At 54.1% G+C, this 20,365-nt stretch overlaps 1 protein-coding gene across 2 annotated transcripts; it reads left to right on the top strand.

Moving 5' to 3' along the window:
• The first annotated feature begins 10,186 nt into the window (after positions 1-10,186).
• On the top strand, positions 10,187-19,172 carry LOC116822351 (tyrosine-protein phosphatase non-receptor type substrate 1-like). 2 transcript variants are annotated; one of them, XM_032776186.2, is made up of 7 exons: positions 10,187-10,309; positions 11,250-11,579; positions 11,935-12,237; positions 14,071-14,355; positions 14,873-14,974; positions 16,929-17,318; positions 17,902-19,172. In XM_032776186.2, the coding sequence occupies exons 2-6, from the start codon at positions 11,267-11,269 to the stop codon at positions 16,937-16,939; spliced, it is 1,014 nt and encodes a 337-aa protein (XP_032632077.1). In that variant the 5' UTR covers positions 10,187-10,309; positions 11,250-11,266; the 3' UTR covers positions 16,940-17,318; positions 17,902-19,172. The 2 variants fall into 2 exon arrangements, with proteins under 2 accessions (XP_032632077.1, XP_032632074.1); XM_032776183.2 differs by lacking the exons at positions 16,929-17,318; positions 17,902-19,172 and having other exon boundaries at positions 14,873-16,331.
• Positions 19,173-20,365: the final 1,193 nt, after the last annotated feature.

Below are 20,365 nucleotides of genomic sequence, written 5' to 3' on the forward strand. Positions count from 1 at the left end.
GTGCGGGGGGAGAAGGCAGGAGAGAGGATGAAGGATGGAGCGGAAGGAGAAGGGCAGGAGAGGATGGAGGAAGAGAGGCAAAACAAAGGCGGGGATGGATGATGGACCCTCCAGCAGCACCCTCGTTGCCCCCTGTGCAAGGGACACACAACATGCTCCCCTCTGTTCCCTCTCTGTATCCGGGGTGCACGCTGGGCCTGTGTCCCCTGGGAGTCCTGGCGCCCATCCTGCTGCGTCCTGCATGCCATGTGTGCCGGAGTGCCATCCTGCACCGTCGGAGGTACATAGATCTGGGCCCAGGGACAAGAGTGCTGGGCGACCTGGGCCTCACGGCCAACCCTTGGCTTGGCAGGGAAGGACGGAGCCCCCAATCCTCTGATAGCTGTTGCTGCAGGCACCATCCCTCCGTCCAGGGTTCCTCTATGTCCACAGGGTACCCTAACCCTTGTTCCCACGCAGATTGCGGACAGCAGCCAGCTGATGAACCCTCAGGGTCAGCCCCCCCTGCAACCTGCACCCTGAAAGGAGGAGAGGCGCGCTGCGGAGGGCGCTGGGCGCGGGGGGGGGCGGGGGTCGGGCGGGGGGCGGCGCGCCCGGGGCGCAGGGCCGGCGGCGGGGCGCGGGCGGCGCGCGCGCCGCGGGCGGGGCGGCGGGGCCGCGGGCGCGGGCGGCGGTGGGGGCGGGGCGGGCGGGGGCGGGGACGCGGTGGCCGGCTGAGAATGAGGTTGCCCAGACATGCGACCTTGGGCAAACCTAAGGCCCAGCAAGCTCCCACTCCCCAGGAGGCCACCTATTGGCCATATGAGTAGATGTGCACAGATCCATGTGAGCGATGCATCCCCCGCCATAGCGACACAGCCCCGACATGCGTCGCAGCGGCTGCAACCAGCAGCTCTCGTCCCCACAAGCCACAGCCCAGAGCACAGCCTTCGCCTCCCGTGCTGGTTTCAGCTGCAGCTAGCCTGTCTCTGTGGAACTAAACAGGGCCACATCTGCTCGAAGGCTGGAACAGCCCAGCTGCTTGATCGGCCCAGTCAACGACTGAAAAGCAGCGAGGGCACTGCTGGCTCTCCTGCTTCTACAGCCAGACCAGCACGCCCCGCGTTGCATTCTCCCAGCGCTACAGAGAGACCGGTCTTGCATCCTGGCAAGCTGATTTCGTTAAGCATAGGGAGGAACGTCCTGGGCACTGCAAAAGTTTGCCAATATGTGCTTGCTAGCCCACTAGAGCTATATTCAGCTGTCAGTGCTGTGTTTTTAGCAGCTGTGCTGCGCATTTTTATTTGCTTGCCGTGTGCCGCTCCAACACTGCCTCGTGACTTTCTCGGGGGAGGGAGCCTCCGGTCTGCCCGCCCTGTGCTGACACCCCACACGCCTGTCCCACCTGCAACCCCCTCCCCACAGCTGCCACGTCTTGTCCGGCAGCAGAATTTGTCTGCAAAAATATCTGCATTCTGCCTTTTGCCCACCAAGCCTGCTGAGGCCCGGAGCAGCTGACGGCTGTGCGATAGGTCTCTCGCCTTAATTGTGAGATTTTCGCTTGTATTTGTAGATCGACGTTGGCAGAATACTGTGTTGCCTCGTTTCCCTCTGTGCTGCACCAATGTCCGTGGTGAGAATAAGCCTGTGATTTTGCGGGCTTCTCTCACTCCGCACCGTTCGTGCCTCCTTCTAACCTAACCAGAGGATGCCACCAGGACTCTGCCTGGAAAGTGAGACAAAGCTAAGGAGAGCAATGGGCCAAGCAGGGCCACACTGGAAGCGCGCACATCCCGACTGGTTCGAGGGTAGACGAGACCTGTCTCTGGCTCCTCCACAAGTGACTTGCAGAAGCCCATGATTCTGTCTAACAAGCCTACCTACTCTGTTTCCTGTCGCCTAATAACCAGCCTTGTTTACCGCGTAGCGTCACGTCTGACGCAGTGTTTGCAGGGCCTTCTGCCCCAGAAGCGCACGCCAGGTGACTCGCTGCAGAAGCGAACATTGTGGCAATAGGTGACCAGACAGACGAAGAAAATATTGGACACTTGGAAAAGGGGGTCCGCCGCCAGAGCAAAAAAAAAAAAGTGGATGCTCCGGCGGCGAGAAACAGAATGAAACCCGAACGGTAGTACATAGCGAAAATCAGGACACTAGCACTCCATCATGCGGACAACGGTCCATATCGGTATGTCTGTCAGAGGGCAGCTGAATGCCTCCACGTCAGCCCCCAGTAAGCTCAAGCGTGAGCTCTTCAGTTACCAGAGAGACAGCAGCACGCTCTGTGTAGCCGGGTTTGCGGAGGGCTGGGGATCGGATGTTGACGTTGTAGAGTTGGACCTCTTCGAGTCCTCTTGTAGTACACATTACAATTTATAGAGATCATAGCGTTCGCTTTAGCCATAAATCTCATCTAAAAGTACCTCTTATTATTTTGCACCAATATAATATATTCTATATAATCAAATTGTAAGATTGGAGTATTCATATGATAGAGATAGAGAACTTTACTGCGTAAAAGCAGTTACACATGATTAACTAGCACGCTTGCATGTACCTTAATAAATCCATGACTGTCTGTATGTGCATCGTATAATGAAGGTGACTCAGCATCTAGTCACTATGCTTGGGAAAAGGTTTCTCTGAACCCCTGCCTGTTTTATATACTCCATTATCTTACCTCAGCTTGATCTAGAACCCACTGTCCAGAGCATTTCCCACATTCTCTTTGACGTTGCTCTCTCATAGGAACTAGATCTCAATCAAATCGGGCGATATGCCTATCCTGCCTCCATTACACATAGAGTACTACAATTAAGGTACCACTCAGCAAAATTGATCCAACCAATTAATCGAAGTGCAATCTACCCTTGTCTACCTCTCAGCCAAAGATATGCAGTCTTGCCAATTGTACTCCAGAACTCCTATGTCAGATATTATCTCAGTATAAAACAAGAAAGTTCATACACACCCAAAGACTATAAACTTGATGCTCTTATCTCCATCTGTCTTCGGCTACACTTCCTTAACTCCATCTCGAGGATCACATATCTACAGAAGACTATGGCTGGCTACGAACATGGAAGACGAAGACCCATCCCAGCGGTGGATTATTCAGAGACTTGATTGCATACCTGCAGTTATTCTGTCATCTACAAGCACTGAACCCAGAGACTATGCCATTACATCCATATGTAATTCGAGATCTTCCATCAATTAACGAATCTCTACTTCCTCCACCATCTATCTTTTTCCACTTACGAATAAACCTTTAAGATTTTATTTCTAAAGGACTTGGCAACAGCGTGATTTGTGTGTTAAATTCTATGTTGTATAGATTCACCAACTGAGTCAACCCGAGTTAGTAGTCCGTGCTATCACCCACCATTACCCGACCCAAGCTGCTCTTAATCACCACATGACATGTTCAACTCACCTTTATCCTATGAGCGATGTACTCCTCATACTGCTCATATCACTATAATTTTTCCGACCCCACCCACCATGGTACACCCTGCTAGAAGTAAGACATGTACAGACGTATACTATATACTAAAACCATTAACCAAGATACATCTCCCCCCCAGTACTCTGTCTTTGCCCCGATGACTAAGACTGACACCCAAACTCTGTATCACGTTATTTTAAATATTCTCTAATAAACATATTACCTGGTGGGCTTATTCTTTGACATGCGAGAACCTTTTTCCTTATTGGGTGATTTTTCCATAAACCATTTGTCCCCATTAAGGAGTGCGCTGGTGTGTGGTGATACTGGGAACTGAGTCTCTAAGCAGGCGGCACGCTTTCAAGTCTGTCCAAGTTCTTCATTTATTCACTCTGATTTAAGTTTTCGTCCATAATACATTTTAACGTTTTTAGAAAGTCTCTTTCTCTAAGTCTATAATATATAACTAAACTATTGTTGTATGTAAAGTAAATAAGGTTTTTAAAATGCATAAGAAGCTTCATTTAAAATTAAATTAAAATGCAGAGCCCCCTAGACCAGTGGCCAGGACCCGGGCAGTGTGAGTGCCACTGAAAATCAGCTCACATGCCACCTTCAGCATCTGTGCCATAGGTTGCCTGCTCCTGGTCTAAGAGAATTGCTTGTGTGACTTGTGGTCAGCCAGTGGGGTAAGACTGAAGTCCTCTTTGTCTGGCTGATTTGGTTTGCCTTGGTGTGCGTAGAAACCCCAGCCTTGGGCTGTGACTGCCCTGTTTGAGCAATTTGTCCTGAATTGGCACTCTCAGTTGGGTCCCGCCAGAACCAGCACCATCACAGTGGCATAGTCGTGCTAGGATCTACAGAACCAGGTCAATTAAGCTTTGGGTCAGAACCCCACGCTGTCTAAATTTGATTTTTGGGATTGAGAGTTTGGTTGGTTAAAGAGCAGTTGAAATGGCTGAGCAAAGAGCACATGAGGCCTTGGCAAAGAAGCCCTGGAAGATTTGTGTTCAGAAAAGGGAATAAGCTTTAGAAAGAAAGCTACAAATCAAGAACTGAGAGATCTGTTAATGGCCAGTGATCAGGAGGCAGGAGCACAGACCTTACCTGAGGCTACAGAAGATGCAGAAAAAAATTAGAGTGCAGAAGGCAACAAATAAACTGCAACTGGAGCATGAACGGAATCTAGCAGATCTTTGATTGCTGGAGAAGCAAAAAAATGCTGAATTGGAAGAAAAAGCTCGTAAGGGGCGTCTGGAGCTGCTGGCTGCTGAGGAGAAAGCTCGACAGATGCAACAAGAAACTCCCAGACTGCAGCTCCAAGTCAAAGAAGCAAGGGAAGAACAGCAGAAACTGTATCCTCTTGAAAGTCCAGTTTATAACTATGTTGGTATGTTGTATAACTCCGAGCAGTTGTCTGGGGGTAACCAAACATACCCCAACCCTGCCACCTGTTATGTCAGTGCTGTTATTGTGAGTTCAGTAGAAGGTGACACCATAAATTGTGCCAGTGCTCTGTATGGAAGTGGTCATGGAAAATTCAGAGAGTGTAAAAGTCAATGGTAAAAGCTGTTTAGGGCAAATTATGGCTTCTAACATCACTCTTGTTAAAGCAGATCTAGTCAAAGAAGATTATTTACCAAATCAGAGTGTGAATGTTGTAGTGCTCTGTAAGTTTACTGTCCGTGTGCCTTTAGCCAGAATCCACCTTGAATGGAATGGGGCTCAGCATGAAGTGATAGCTGGGGTAAGGAAGTTGTTGCCTAATGATCTTTTGATTGGGGAAGATGTTAAAGCTTTGTTCAGTTCAGATAGCCAATCACAGGACAGAAATGATCTTAAACCTGTGTCAATTGTGGGCAATGATTTGCCTGGGGAGGGTTGCTCCAAAGGTTTGTCTGTGCAAGAAAGCAGTGTGTCTGTGAATAGAGTTTCTGAATGTCTGTCTAATGTCTCAGAAGTGAATCTGGAATTAGATCGAGTACAGATAGATGTCATTGGGCAGGAAAATATTTCTCAGGAGCAGATTAAAGTGGGTGGTCAAGTTAAAGCCCTAACTGAAGAAGGAAAGGGGAGATTTTTGATGGGCGATGAATTGTGGGCTGGTACAGCTTGTAAAAGGGAACCTGGAAAAGGGTAACTGTGATTTGCTGAAAGTATCGCAGTGTAGTCAGAATAGCAGCAGTTTATCTGTTGGGAGTGGCAATGTGCCTGTGTCTATCAGAGGTATTGACTTGCCTATGGAGGGCAAGCAGTTGTCTGTGAACAGCTCGGTGTGCTGGGACAAGGGAAATGAGATCCCAAGCTGTGTGTCTGGTGAAGGAGACTGAGTCTCCGGCTTTTCTTTGTCCGTGGAGCAGACAGAAGGTGACTTTCAGCCTGTGAGGGTTGAGAATAGTGCACTTGTCCTCAGAGTTGGTTCTGGATTCAACTAAAGCCCAGGAAGGGAATGGTCCTAAGTTTGTGTCTGCTAGGGAGAATGGCACTGTGACTAGGTTGCATCCGTAGCAAAATCCCAGAGACCAGACAATTCTGGTGCTTGTAGTTTGCCAGTTGCTAATGTGTGGTTGGAAAGGGTGTAGCAACTCTGTCTGATCAGGGTGATACCCTAGCCAGGGCACAAGGAGAACATGAAGGTGATTTAATTGTGTTGCCTACTGACAGTTTAACAACTCGTAGCAAGAAGGAAAAGATTCCTGAACTTGTGTGTGGCAAAGGAAGGAAGAATGCTTCTAACCTGTTATCTAATAAGTCTATGAGTTTGCCTGAAAGGGGATTGTGTAGGAATCTGCCTGATGGACCAGAGGTGATTCTGAATATAAGTGAGACCCAGAAAGAGTCTGTTGTTGCTCAGGAAAGTGTTCCTTTAGAGCAAGCCCTAGGTGAAGAGGATAAGGGCAGAAGTTCTGAGAGGGGTGAATTGCTGCTTAGAAAAGCTCCTGGGGAAAGGAATCCTCAGGGTAATCTGTACAAGCAGTTTACTGCAACTGAAGGGTGTGGAAGTGATTTAGTCAAGGAAGTTTCAGTTTCTATCAGCCCGAAATTTTCTGTTGTGAATGGATCCACTGACTTTCCTTTTGAAAGGTCCAGTGTGGGTAGCTATGAAAAGGTCTCAGATGGAATAGAAGCTGTTAAGAAAGTTGGGCAGCCCTCTTAGAAAGCAGCTGGGTTTGGCCAGCTGGTTGGGAAGACAATGATGTGGGGACAGGAATGTCTCCATGCTGATTCTGTGAGTAAGCAGTCTGTGATTCAGGGTCTGAAGACAGATTTGGTTACTGGTATTTCAGAGCAAAACAGTTTGATGGCTGAATGCTTGAGGATGCAGGGGAGAGCAAGCAAACTCTCACCCTCAGACTCTTTGGATTTGTGTGGTATCTCTGTAAGACAGAGTCCATCCAGCCTTGGAATTGGTAGCAGCTAAGAAGTTAAAAGCTAGTGTCTATGTTTATGCAAATTACCTGGCTGACAGGGAGAAGAAAGACTTGCTAATAGTTGTTAGCACAGAGGGCCCACCCCATCGGCCAGTGAATTCTGTTAAGCAAGAGAAATCAGGGTTTAACCCTGCAGGACAAGGAGGAAAGAGAAAACTGAATTTTGCAAAGGGAAGCCGCAGGTTAGCCCTAAAATGCCCAAACCCTCCTGGTACTGACTCAAAGGTGGGCATGACAAGCAGGATTGTAGATGGACACTTGCAATGAATTTGTTGTTGTTGCTGATGGTAATTTTTGTAACTAATGTGTTGCTGGTCCCAAGAACTGTAAAAATATAAAACGTGCCTACGTTGAACATGTTGAAAGGAATACATGAGAACACACTTTATGTTAAAAGGCTACACTGATGTTTCACAGTTGATGCCTATAAACAGTATTGGAACTTTTCACTGGGGAAAAGACATTCCAGACCTGATGTGCTGTATGAAAAGGGAAACTGAGGCACACTACCATATTGCTTTCATGGCTAAATGCCAAGATGCCTGTACTATGGACAACACTAATATCTACATTGATTTGATGTTAATTGGGTTCCAAACATTTGTCAGAGCTTGTATGGGTAAAGTAGCTGAAGACAGACCCAAGGATGGGGGGCCCTTGGGATGCAGTCCGTGATGTTTGTGTCATCACTTCCTGAATCAATTTTGCATTGGGGGTGTGACGTTATTGACATAATCTGGGACCATATAGAACATGGTTGCAACCAAGGTCCTGTAGTGGCACCAAATCTTATGTAAAGGGGGTCATATAAGGTGTCTAAGACCAGGTTATGGGTTGCTGGTTATGATTATGCTGTCTGTATGCATGTGTCATTTTGTAGTTGAAGTTATGAATATTGGCTATAGACTGTCTATATTTCAAATTTGTGCTGTGCTTCTGGGTGACACCCCTGCCAAGTTGGTGTTAGTTCTGCCTAGCCTGCTTGATGGCCCATTAAGGACCATCAGCTACATAACTGACCCATGGAGAGAAGGCAGATACGACCTGTAACTCAGCAAAGTATGCAGGAACTTGCCTATGTGACTCCAAACTCCATTTTCCTGTAATTTTCCACAGTAAGAACAAAGAGGTTCTTACACCTGGAAAAGACTATAAAAGGCTGATGCCTCATCTCCATCTTATCTTCAGTCCTGCTTCCTACCTCTGGAGAGACTTTGCTACAAACTGAAGCTCTGAACAAAGGACTGAATGACCCATCCCAGCTGGGGATGGGCTCCAGAGACTTGATTTGAACCTGCAGTTTACTCCATCACTGCTACAAGCGTGAACCAAGAACTTTGCCATTACTGGATGGAATTGATTCCATTTAACCAATTCTAGCTCTCATCTCTAGCTTTTTCCTTTTATGAATGAACCTTTAGATTTTAGATTCTAAAGGATTGGCAACAGCGTGATTTGTGGGTAAGATCTGATTTGTGTATTGACCTGGGTCTGGGGCTTGGTCCTTTGGGATCGAGAGAACCTTTTTCTTTTATTGGGGCATTGGTTTTCGTAACCATTCATCCCCAGGACGAGTGGGACTGGTGGTGATACTGGGAAACTGGAATGTCTAAGGGAATCGCGTGTGTGACTTGTGGTTGGCCAGTGGGTGACACCGAAGTCATTTTTGTCTGGCTGGTTTGGTTTGCCTTAGAGGTGGAAAAACCCCAGCCTGGGGCTGTAACTGCCCTATTTTGAGCAAGTTGTCCTGAATTGGCACTCTCAGTTGGGTCCCGCCAGAACCGCATCATTACAGCTTGTCCCTCTCCAGGGCAGCGAGGAACCACACCATCCTGCTACTCCCTTCCAGTCACTGACGGGGAATTCGCCTGGCCGCGGGGATCTCTCACTGTGGCAGCAGTAGAGGCAAACACAGACAGTGATTCATGCCCGGCCCGCAGTTGGTAGCAATGGTTAGTCACAGGCTCAGGTTCTCAGGCAGGGGCTGAAGAACAGATTATGCAATTAGCAGGTCCAGGCCCTGGGTCAGGGCTGGGCAGCGGAGAGTCATTGGCTCAGGCAGTGGCTGAGCTAAGATGGGTTCACAACTAGCCCAGGCTCTCGGCTCATGGGACCTGGAGAGGGGGCGACTGACACCTGCAGGGTGGGTGGCAGGGGGGACGCAGACCCTCCCACTCCATTGCATCCCAGCCCGGGACCCTAGCAGCATCAGAAGACCCACTGCTGCGTCAGTGGGATCCTGACCGCACCTCTCTGACATGGGCTCTGGCAGTGTCACAGCCAGACTCGGGTCAGCTGCCCCCAGGCCACTTCCTAACTCCCCCTCTGGAGGTACCTGGGCTGGACAGTGTCCTCCAGGGGGTCCAGCACCATGGATTCCTCCGGATAACTGATGAGGGGCAGGCTGGGCAGCTCCTTGGGCTCTGGGGGGCATTGGCAGGTCGGGCCATTCCTTGGGCCAGTCGTAGGTTGCCGGGTCTGCCAACCGGGAGCTAGGCTGGAGGCATCTGGCCTCTGCGGCGGCTGCCTCTCGAGTGAGCTCTGGTTTGGGCTTTTATAGTTCCTCTCCTGCGCCTTGACCTGTGGGGGGCAGGCATGGGACTCGCTGGCTCCGCTCCTCTGGTGTCGGGAGGCGCTCATCCCTCTCCAGGTGGCGTGGAACCACACGGCCTCGCTGCATCCCCCAGAGTCCTGCCTGGCTCCGTAGGGGACAGTCCCAGAGTATCGCCACTGGCCCCGTGACAGTAATAAAATCCATTCGGAGCCCAAGGAGCTGTTCGGTCCTCACGCCCAGGGAGGCGGAGCCCCGAGAGCAGGGGCATAAGGTATGTTGGGCCCTCGAGGGGATACAAGGACGGGACTTTAACCCTGGCTCATGTTCTGCGGGTGCTTCTGGCTGCCCGTGGGCAGGTCTAAGACACCCCCCATAAAGCCCACGGGTGCAGGCAGGCCCCCAGGTGTGAACCCAGCTGCGCATCGTGGGGGTGGGAAGCCGCGGGACTGCACGGAGCCAGGTGGATTACAGGTGTTCCCTGGCTGACAGTGCAGGGTTTGCATCCCCACTGCAGCCTGTGGGAGCCAGAACATTCCCACTTCGTCACACTCGGATCAACCGTTTCCCCTCCTCCCAGGAGCCAGGCCCCAGAGGTTGATGACCCTCGGCCAAGACTTACCTGGACTAGCTTCAGTGTGACAGCACGTCACAGTGTGAATCAGGGCCCAGGCTGCGTGCACACAGCAGGCCTGGCCACGCCTCTGTTTGCTCACTGCCTGGCTGTGCACAGGGTGGATACAAAGCAACCAGCTGTACAGGAAGGGAAAGTGAAACCATTCGGTCACTGCTCCCTGCTCTAGGCCCACTGCTAAGGAGCAGCCAGGCAGCTGGAGCCCCTCCTGGCCGGGGCTATGGGGGAATGAGTCGGGCTCTTCTCTCTGCTTCTCAGGGGCGTCTGTGAGTATATGGGCAAGGACACAGCCCTCTCCCCAGCTCCCTGGTGCACCGGGGGCAAGGAGAGCGGGGGGTTTGTGTCAGGGATCGGGGCCTGAGTCTCTTCCACGGCCACGCAGGGTTTGCACAGGACTCGAGGGGAGGGTGCGGCTCTCAGGCAGCACTAAACGGCTCGTTGTTGTTCATGGTGTCACCTCCGCCATGAACCAGAGACTCGCCACCTACCGATATCGCTGCCTTTGCCTTTGTCCATTGCCCGTCCCCAGTGTCTCTCTCCCTCTGGGGTGCGTCGATTTGCTGCTGCCTCGCAGCCGTCCCTCCTCCAGCCACTAGAACCACCCGTGACCAACAGTTCATGTCCACACTGACGCGTCATCCTGGGGAGGTACAGCTGAGGCTCCAGTCAGACTAATAAGAGCCAGGGGAGTTTTCAGCTCAGAGCGATAGGCTCAGGCTCTCTGCAGACCCAGGCAGAGTCATCACTGTGTCGGTCACATTCAGGGCAGTTTGTCCCTCTCACAGCAATGGGTTCAGGCTCTCTGCAGACCCAGGCAGCGTCGTCACTGTGTTGGTCACATTCAGGGCAGTTTGTCCCTCTCACAACAATGGGCCCAGGCTCTGCAGACTCAGGCAGCATCGTTACATATGTCACACGCAGAAGGTTCTCTCTGCAGCAATGAGGGGTAGAAACGTACTGTATTTTAAATGAAAGCTGAAATTCTGGCGAATCTGTTGTGTGTGGCACATCTGGCCCCCAGGCTGGACATTTAACAGTCCTGACTTAGAGAATATTTAGTTGAACAAAAGCTATTTAATCCCCCTCCTCCCCGCCCTGCAACCTCTTCTCCTTCCTCTCCCGGCTCCACTTCTCTGCATCCCTCTGTCTGGCTGCGAGCCGTTCTCTGGCGCAGGCTGGAGATGAACCGGACTCCATTCCGTGCAGGCACCCAGCTGGAGGTGATGGTGGACTCCCCGGTGGCGGCTCAGCTGGGCTCCCAGGCTCTCCTCCCATGCACCTTCGCTGTGGCGAATGCCCCCATCAGCCCTGAGTACCTGGCTGTGCACTGGTATTTCCAGGGCCAGGAGCTGGCGTCCTACGATGATTCCCTCAGCTTCTCCCGGCCGGGAGTGTCCATGGACACGGAGCAGCTCGCCAGCGGCAACGCCTCTCTGGTTCTGCACAATGTGACCGTGTCGGAGCAGGGAGCCTACGAGTGCCTGGTCATCCACAGCCCGGACAGAGGGGAGCAGAGTCTACACCTGGCAGTGCTGGGTCAGTGCTGGCGAGGGAGGGGGAGACAGGTGCAGGAACTGGTTCTGCAGCCAGCCCCTCTGCTCTGGGCACGGCCTGCACTGCACGTGTCGCTGGGGCTGGGCAGAGTGTTTCGGTGATAGGTGGGCACAAAAAGGGGCAAGGGGTTTCCTTAAATTCCCAGCACGTGACTAGCCCCCTCCTCCATCCCGCCAGCCAGGAGTGGGTGCCTCCAAGGGGCTGTTGGCCTCCCGCCCTGGAGTTCTGGCAGCTCTGGCTGTCCCGGGGGGAGAAACCACCCAGCCCAGCAGGGGATGCTTGGGAGGCCCCCGACCCCTCTGGGTTCTCCCTACTGATGCCCTCTGGTTCCCCACAGCCGTGCCCACCGTTGCCATCCCCAGTAAAGCGGTGCTGAGGGGGGAGCCGAACTTGCTGAAATGCTCCGTGTCCGGCTTCCATCCGGCCGACATCGCAGTGACCTGGCTGAGGGCTGGGGAGGTCCTGCCGGCGTCCCCGCTCCCCGCGCCCCAGAGGAACCCAGACGGCACCTTCAACGTCAGCAGCTCTCTGACCTTCCAGCCCACGGAGCAGGACCAGGGCGTCACCTTCTCCTGCCAGGTCCAGCACGCCGCTCTGCCGCGTGGCGCTCTGCAGATAGACTTCCAGCTCGTGTTCGGAGGTGACAACATGGGCAGGGGGCAGGAGGGAAGGGCCCCGGAGGCACTGACTGGCTGGCCCTGTATTCCTGGGGGAAGCATGGCCCAGTAGTTCATGTGCTGGCCGGGCCTCAGGAAACCTGGGTTCAGATCCCAGCTCTGCTCCAGACTCCCCAAGCAACCTGGGGCCAGTCACTGACTCTGGGCATCTGGTCCTGGAGCTGCCGCTTCGCCAGATTCCTCCTCTTGCCAAAGCTGCGCCCCCACCCTGTCTCCTCACTCCCAGGGTGCTGGCACCAGTGTTCACATGCCCAGGCACAGCGGTGTGGCTAGTAACGGTGGCGGGGGTGCTGCGGCAGGCAGCCTGGCCCTAGGGTGCCAGGTGTCCATTTTTTGATCGAAACACCTGGTAGGAAAGGGACCCTGGTGGCTCCAGTCTGCACTGCTGGCCGGGCCGTTAAAAGTCCAGTCAGTGGCCCAGCCGGGCTAAGGCAGGCTCCCTGCCTGTTGTGGCTCCAAGAGGCTCCCAGAAGCAGCAGCATGTTCCCCCTCAGGTTCCTATGTATAGGAGCAGCCAAGGGGCTTTACACGCTGCCCCTGGCCCAAGCGCCGGCTCTGCAACTCCCATTGGCTGGGAACTGCGGTCAATGGGAGCCGCATGGGTGGCGCCTACAGGCAGGGCAGCGTGCAGAGCCACCTGGCCGTGCCTCCGTGTAGGAGCTGGAGATGGGACACTGCTTACAGGACCTGTTTGAGGTAAGCACTGCCCAGAGCCTGCACCCCTGACCCTCTCCTGCACCCCAACCCCTGCCCCAGCTCTTCTTCCCCTCCACACTCCGAACCCCTCGATCCCAGCCCAGAGCCTCCTCCTGCACCCCTGTCATGGAGTCACTGGGTGATGCTCTGGAACTACTTCATATGAGTCCAGTCAGGACTCTGGGGGAGTCTCCTGTCTGTGAGCAGACTATTTCCAGGGCAAGAAGCTTACACAGCTTTGACCTTCCTGGGTCTGAGCTTGGAGCATTCAGCATCCTCTGCCCCTCTATGCGCTTCCCACAGCGAGTCCCCACAGGTGGGGCTCCTGGGGGAGCCAAAGGGTCCTGCACCCCAATTCCACAGTCAGCAGTGACTCTCAGCCAGCCGGGAAAACAGAAGGTTTATTATTCAACAGGAACACAGTGTAGAACAGAACTTGTTAGCACAGAAATCTCGGGGAGTCCTGGGCCAGACGCCCTTGACTCCCCCTCTTCCAGTGCCCCCAAGCAGACTGCCCAGCTTCCAGCGACCCCACCTCAAACATCCCGTTTTCTCCCCTCCTTGTCTTTGTCTCACTTCCTGGGCAAAGAGTCACCTGGTCTCCTCCCTTGGTTCATCCCGCTCCTGGGTCGACTCTCACGTTATGAAGGGCACCAGTCATAGCATCTGTGCAGGCAGCTGGAGCAGCCTCACCTGCCTCAAAGGGTCTCAGACAAAGTCTCACACCCCTATTCCCACCACCGAGGTATTGGTGCAGCACACGGGGAAACTGAGGCATACACATTCATGCAAAAGGGTAAAACTCACGTAGGCTCAACAGTAAGAGTCACATACAACATAACAATGGAAAATCCCCACTTCATCACAACCCCAAACTCCTCGTCCCTCGCCCCATACCATATCCCACGCTCCCAGCAAGGGTGTTTGGTTTTGTGTAAGTAGCTGGTTGGTGACATTACCTGGCCCGTACCCTGCTCTGCTTGTCCCATGGGATCTGGATCCTGGCCTTGCCCCAGGGGCTGTCCTGGGGTGGTGCTGTCTGTCTCTGAGCTGCTGTATAACAACTCGCATGGCCCTGGTGTCATTAACTCCCTCTGCAGTCTCCCCCGTGGTGAACATTCATGCCCCCACGTTTGTGCAAGGCAAGGCCCAGGTGTTAACGTGCGACGTGAAGGGTTTTTACCCAGAAGCCATCGCTGTTAACTGGCTCCTCAATGGCGTCCGGACAGAAGCCCCCCGCGTGAACCCCAGTGGCACCTTCAACCTGGAGTCTTTCTACCAGTTCAAGCCTGTGGCGGAGTCGGAGGGTGCTGAGATCAGCTGCGAGGTGCAGCACGAGACGCTGAGCCGGCCCATCGTCCGGAGCGTGCAGGTGCATCTGGAGCGTGAGTGGACAGGGACGGAGAGTGGGGGCTGGTGTCAGGCGCCTGTTGGCTGGAAAGGAGGCAGGCTCCTGTCCTGGAACCAGGGGGAAGGACACTAGCCTCACCCTCCCTTGGACAGCTTGACATTGTCTGGAAGAACTGGCTGGCTCAGGGGGCGACAAGGGGCCTTTCTCTGCTAGGGGGCACTGGCTCTGATCCGACCCCAGGGCTGGGGACGGGCCAGCTTGGGGAGCAGGGAATGGGACATGGGGCCTCTCCCCTCTAGGGGGTGCCAGCTCCCATCTGGCCCCAGGGCTGGGGACTGGCTGGCTTGGGGGAGTGGAGAATGGGATACGGGGCCGTTCTCTGCTAGGGGGCACTGGCTCTGATCCGGCCCCAGGGCAGAGTACAGGCCAACTTGGGGAGCAGGGAATGGGACACAGGGCCTTTCCCCTCTAGGGGGCGGCAGCTCCCATCTGGCCCCAGGGCTGGGGACTGGCTGGCTTGGGAGACAAACCCACGTTCCCTTTCTCCCCAGATGAGGGGACTCAGGTCAGTGTCACAGTCCTGCTGGTGTCAGTGATGGTATCAGTGCTGGTGGTGGCTGGAATCGCATTCTTCCTGTGCAAGAGAAGCAGAGGTATGGGATGGCTTGGCCAGGTGCAGCTGCATGGGGCTTTCTCCTGCACCTCCCCACACGCCCAGTCCCGGGGGGCTCCCAGCAGGGCAGGTGTGGGTTTACAGACCCGTGTGTGGTGCCAGCTGCCGCCCAGTAGTTCAGTGCGTCGCCAGCAGCGGGTGCCAGGTCTAGTTTTTAACCGTCACTCGCACAAAGAAATGATTTTCACTGGGCTATTAAAAAAGCCCGTCAGTGTCCCTGGGGCAGGGTCCCTGCTGCATTTCAAGGGTATAACACCAACCCAACAGACATCAAAGGGGTTCACCCCCCAGTACAGTTGGTGACAAAGCTGTTTCCCCCCCATCCCTCTCCCCAATTCCTTGCGTCTCTAATAACGGCTGAGCTGTTTGTGCTCTTTGCAAACAATGGTACCCGGGAGAGCCGGGCCAGGCGTCAACCCAGACAGGCGCAGGCCAACAGACTCCTGGTGCCCGACACAGCCCTTTAGAATGGAAACGCGTGGGCAGCATTCGCTGTACGTGCAGGTACCTGTGACTGGGCTTTCAAAACAGCCGAAAACGTCTGCGAGGCCTCACGTCCGGCTCCCCCTTCACTTCCAAGCCGCACAAGGATGACAGAGAGGCCCACTGCAGGCTAGCACTGTTCCCATCGTGTTGGGCTCAGTGCCTGCAGGCTCACTGACTGGCCCTTGGTTAGGGTGACCAAATGTCTCAATTTTATAGGGACAGTCCCAATATTTGTTTGGTTTTTTTATATAGACTCTTATTACCCCCCACCCCTCTCTCCTGATTTTTCACACTTACTGTCTGGTCACTCTGCCTTCGGTAAATCTGCCAGGACTCGGATTTGAGAGTCCTGAGCCAGTCGGTACATTTCTCTTGGTCTCCCTTTCTCTGTGTCCACCTCTGCCTCCGTGAAGGGTGGGCCTGCGCCTCGAGGCTGAGGCGTGAGACTGGCTGCGTAGCTCTAGGCGAGGGAGCAGGCAGCCGGGGAGCTGCACCCACTCGACAACCCAGGGTCAGAATCGTTCCCGTCATTCCCTGGGGCTCCCCCTCGCCTTTGTCGTGTCCCCGGCGTCTCTCGCCCACACCTCCATTGCATGCTCTCTGGGGCAGGGCCGCTTTTCATTACTCCCCACATAGCATAGCCCTGGCCCCTGATGGGGATGCTGGTGTGGTATAAATAAGCATAAAATCACAGAATCTCAGGGTTGGAAGGGACCTCAGTTGGTATCTAGTCCAATCCCCTGCTCAAAGCAGGACCAATCCCCAACTAAATCATCCCAGCCAGGGCTTTGTCAAGCCTGACCTGAAAAACCTCTAAGGAAGAAGATTCCACCACCTCCCTAGGGAACCCATTCCAGTGCTTCACCACCCTCCTAGTGAATAGTGTTTTCTAATATCCAACCTAGACCTCCCCCACTGCAACTTGAGGCCATTGCTCCTTGTTCTGTCATCGGTACTGCTGAGGAAACAGTCTAGATCCATCATCTTTGGACCCCTTCAGGTAGTTGAAAGCAGCTATCAAATCCCCCTCACTCTCTCTTCTGCAGACAAACAATTCAGTTCCCTCAGCCTTCCTCATAAGTTATGTGCCAGCCCCCTGATCATTTTTGTTGGCCCTCCGCTGGACTCTTTCCAATTTCTCCACATCCTTCTTGTAGTGTGGGGCCCAAAACTGGACACAGTATCCAGATGAGGCCTCACCAATGTCGAATAGAGGGGAATGATCACGTCCCTCGATCTGCTGGCAATGCTCCTACTTATACAACCCCAAATGCCGTTAGCCTTCTTGGCAACAAGGGCCTACTGCTGACTCATATCCAGCTTCTCATCCACTGTAACCCCTAGGTCCTTTTCTGCAGAACTGCTGCCTAGCCACTCGGTCCCTAGGCTGTGGCGGTGCACGGGATTCTTGTCTCTACATGTGTCTCTACAATGCTCGCTCTCTTTAGCCGCCCGCTAGACATTCACCGCCAGCGACATCGTGGGGCCGAAAGTCTGGGTCCCCGGGGAGTACGTTTCCCTTGTGTGCATTGGCTACCACTGCCCGGCAGGCACGGAGGCCACGTGGGCAAAGTGCCAAAATGAAGAGCTAATGCCCATCGCCAGGGGTGACCCAGCTGGGAGCGATGGGGAGGAGCAGCCACTTGTTCCCATCAACACTCTGTACAAAGTCCAGACGCAGATGCTGCCCTTGGACAATGGCTCAGCCACTCTGGCCACGATGCTCATATTTCGTGTCAGGAGCCTGGAGGACCTGGGAGCCCGGTACCAGTGCTGCTTCATCAGCAAGGATGGGAGAACACTGAGCACCAAGGAGTTCGGAGACTACACCCTGCGCCGTGAGTCTGGGGGTGCCGCTGGATTGCCGCGCAGGCCAGAGGTTCACGGGGGGCTAGGGGGAGGAGGCTGGGAGTCAGGACTCCTGGGTTCTGTTCCCAGCTCTGTAACTGGTTTGCGTTAGGCCTTTGGCGAGTCACTTTTTCTCCTTGCCTCAGTTTCCCCCCCTTGTGATGACACAGACCCCTTCGGGGGTTGGGTTTGTGGGGCTTCAGTAGTGTATGAAGAGCTCTGCACCATGGGGATGTGCTAAGAGCCTTTCCCAATTGGGAAGAGATGGCAGCGGCAGGGCCCCCAGCTGGCCAGCTAGGTCCATAGGCTCCAAGAAGGTGCACTGACATGGGGGCGGCCGTGGGGGACAGGGGGGGTTCTGCTATGCTCCTTTGGCCCTTTGTGGTGGGAGTGACGCTGCCAGGGCTCCCGGGGACCCAGCAGAGTGGAGCTGTGGCAGGGGTGGGTGTAAAACACACCTCTGGCCCGAGGGTGGTGACCTGGGTGTAAGGTGTGGGCTGAGGGACTGAGCCTGGGGGATGTTAGGCTCCCGCTGAGCCGGCCCAGGAGGTCCCAAACTGCTTTGCTTTGCAGCCTCCGCTCAGACTCAAGGACCAGCTGTGGACCCGGCAGCAGCTCGGCCTGCAGAGGAATAGCGGGAGCAGCAGCCGGCCTGTGGGGGGCCCTGACAGTATGAAGCGCCTGGACAGTACTGAACGGAGTACCCCGAACCCAGGCCTTCCCGCTGTCCATGTTTCACAGCAGGGCAGGGGAGGGACAGCACGTTAAGCCCGGATCCCAAGCCCCCCTTCCATTCACACACACATCAGTCTGACACAGGTCAGCAGCACTCAGGGCCTGGGTCCCAGGACTCTGCCAGGGTGGTGGGTCAGAGCTTGAGTCTTGCTGTGACTCGGGTCCACGCCCATCATTGTGCAGTGTGGACGCAGCTCAAGCCGCAGCCCCGAGTCAGAAGGGCTGCATGGCGCAGTACGGACGTGTTAGCCTGGCCATGAGACCTGGGGCCAGCAACTTGTGAACTCAGGTTTACAATGCAGCGTATATGCTCCAGCATGGGCTTGGAAACACCAAATCCACAAGCCCAATGTGAGTGCCTCAGTTTCCCTCAGACATTGCTACCGGTGGGGGATGGAGGATTAAGTTTGCGCTCAGGGCCGGCTGAGAGCCACAGGAGTGTATGTGTCACCCAGCTGTCTGAGCAGACTGAATGGCTCATGGCCAGCTCAGTGGAGAACTGAGAAGACAATGGAAAGCCCAGTCGCCAGCACACTGACACCTGGATGGATTTCCCACCCCCCAGCAGGGAAGCTGGACAGAGACCCCAGCTCGAGAACAAAGGGCTGGGAGGTGGGGGAGAAAAGGCTGGTTTCTGGATGAAGCCTGATTTTTCTCACCTGGGAACTGAGGAAGTCAGAGAGACACAGAGCCTGAAAATGGAGTTTTACTCCTGAGGGAATTCAGTGCCAAACAATTAAAAATTCTGTGCACAGAGGTGGGAGATCACTGTGCAGCTCCCCCCCTGGGACACGGACTCTGCAGTGAAGCTGCACCCGACCCTGACACAACACAAGGGCTGGGTGTCCCCCTCCACTCCAGGTGCACCAGGTGTGGGCGAGCAGGCTCAGCCCAGCAGGATCCTAGTGTGGAGGCGTGAGGTTATCTGATTAGAATATGACCATGTAGATCATTGCAGCTACCACTGTTATATATTGGAACAAGTCTTGTACAAAGTATGTCAAGTAAGGTGTCTATGGAGGGGTCATGGTTTGCTGCATATGATTATGGTATTTCTATGCAAATGTCACTTTTGTATCTGAAGTTATGAATGATAACTATTGTCAGAGTCCCTGGGCGATGCTCTGGAACTGCTCCCCACAAAGCCAGGCAGGACTTTAGGGAACCTCCTCTCCCTTGGAGCAGACTGTATTCAGGGCAAAAAGCTCACATGGCTTCACCTCCTGGGTCTCTCCTTGGAGCATTCAGCATCCTCTGCCCCTGCATGCGCTTCCCACAGCAAGTCCACCCAGGCAGGGTCTTGGGGAAGCCACAGGGTTCTGCACCCCACTTCGCAGTCAGACGTGACTCTCAGCCAGCCAGGAACACAGAGGTTTATTAGATGACAGGAACACGGTCTAAACCAGAGCTTTTAGGTACAGAGAACAGGATCCCTCAGCCGGGTCCATTCTGGGGCCCAGCGAGCCAGACAACCCCCGTCTGCCCCTCCTTCTCCAGTCCCCAGACAGCCCCAAACTGCACCCCCCTCCAGCCCCTCCTTCTCTGCTGAGGTCCTTTCCCAGGCCAGGAGGTCACCTGATCTCTTTGTTCACCTTTAGCTATTCCTTTGCAGGGTGAAGGGCCCTGGCCATTTGTTGCCAGGATACAGAGTGTCAGCAATTTATGCACAATGGAGACTTAAGAACTGCATAGGGGAAACTGAGGCACCCACACAGTATTTAGAGGAAACATTAAGAACAGTCCCACTTTGTCACAACTATTTACCTGTATTTCAAATGTTTGCTCATGTGGTAACACCAATAAGGTATTTAACCTGCACATCTTGAAGGGACCATTTCCGTTAAATGGCCCATCGAAGAACACTGAACTCCCAATGGGAGATGCCTGTCTACACTAAATGGACTTTCCTGTGAACGTTCTAACTGGGGTGTGGGGAATGGCCTCTGCTATGACTAAGCGAAGCAACATGGACATGTGACTTGCCCATGTGACTCCAAACCCCATCCTATTATCTGTAATTTCCCACAGTGAGAACAATGGGATTCCCTTCACTTGGCAGAATCTATAAACGACCCTGGACACATCTCCATTTGGCCTCTTTCCTGCTCAAACCTCAAGTCCCTCTAAGCTGCCTATTAAGCCCCATGTGGGGGCTCAGGGCTGCAGCCAGGGGAGAGGCGTCTCTCCCTCAGCCCCAAACTGCTGCGGCAAGAGAGGGCGGGGAGGAGTTGTCTCTCCCCACTCCAGCCCCAGGTCAGCCTGTGCCCCAAAACCCTCATCCCTGGCTCCACTCCGGAACCTG

This window comes from Chelonoidis abingdonii, chromosome 4 (assembly GCF_003597395.2).
Source record: "Chelonoidis abingdonii isolate Lonesome George chromosome 4, CheloAbing_2.0, whole genome shotgun sequence".
Classification (NCBI taxonomy): domain Eukaryota; kingdom Metazoa; phylum Chordata; order Testudines; family Testudinidae; genus Chelonoidis; species Chelonoidis abingdonii.

Coding starts and splice junctions, on each gene's coding strand:
- LOC116822351 (XM_032776183.2), top strand. CDS start 11,267: ATGGTGGACTCCCCGGTGGCGGCTCAGCTGGGCTCCCAGGCTCTCCTC. Junction 11,580..11,934: donor TCTACACCTGGCAGTGCTGG/GTCAGTGCTGGC, acceptor GGTTCCCCACAG/CCGTGCCCACCGTTGCCATC. Junction 12,238..14,070: donor CTTCCAGCTCGTGTTCGGAG/GTGACAACATGG, acceptor CTCCCTCTGCAG/TCTCCCCCGTGGTGAACATT.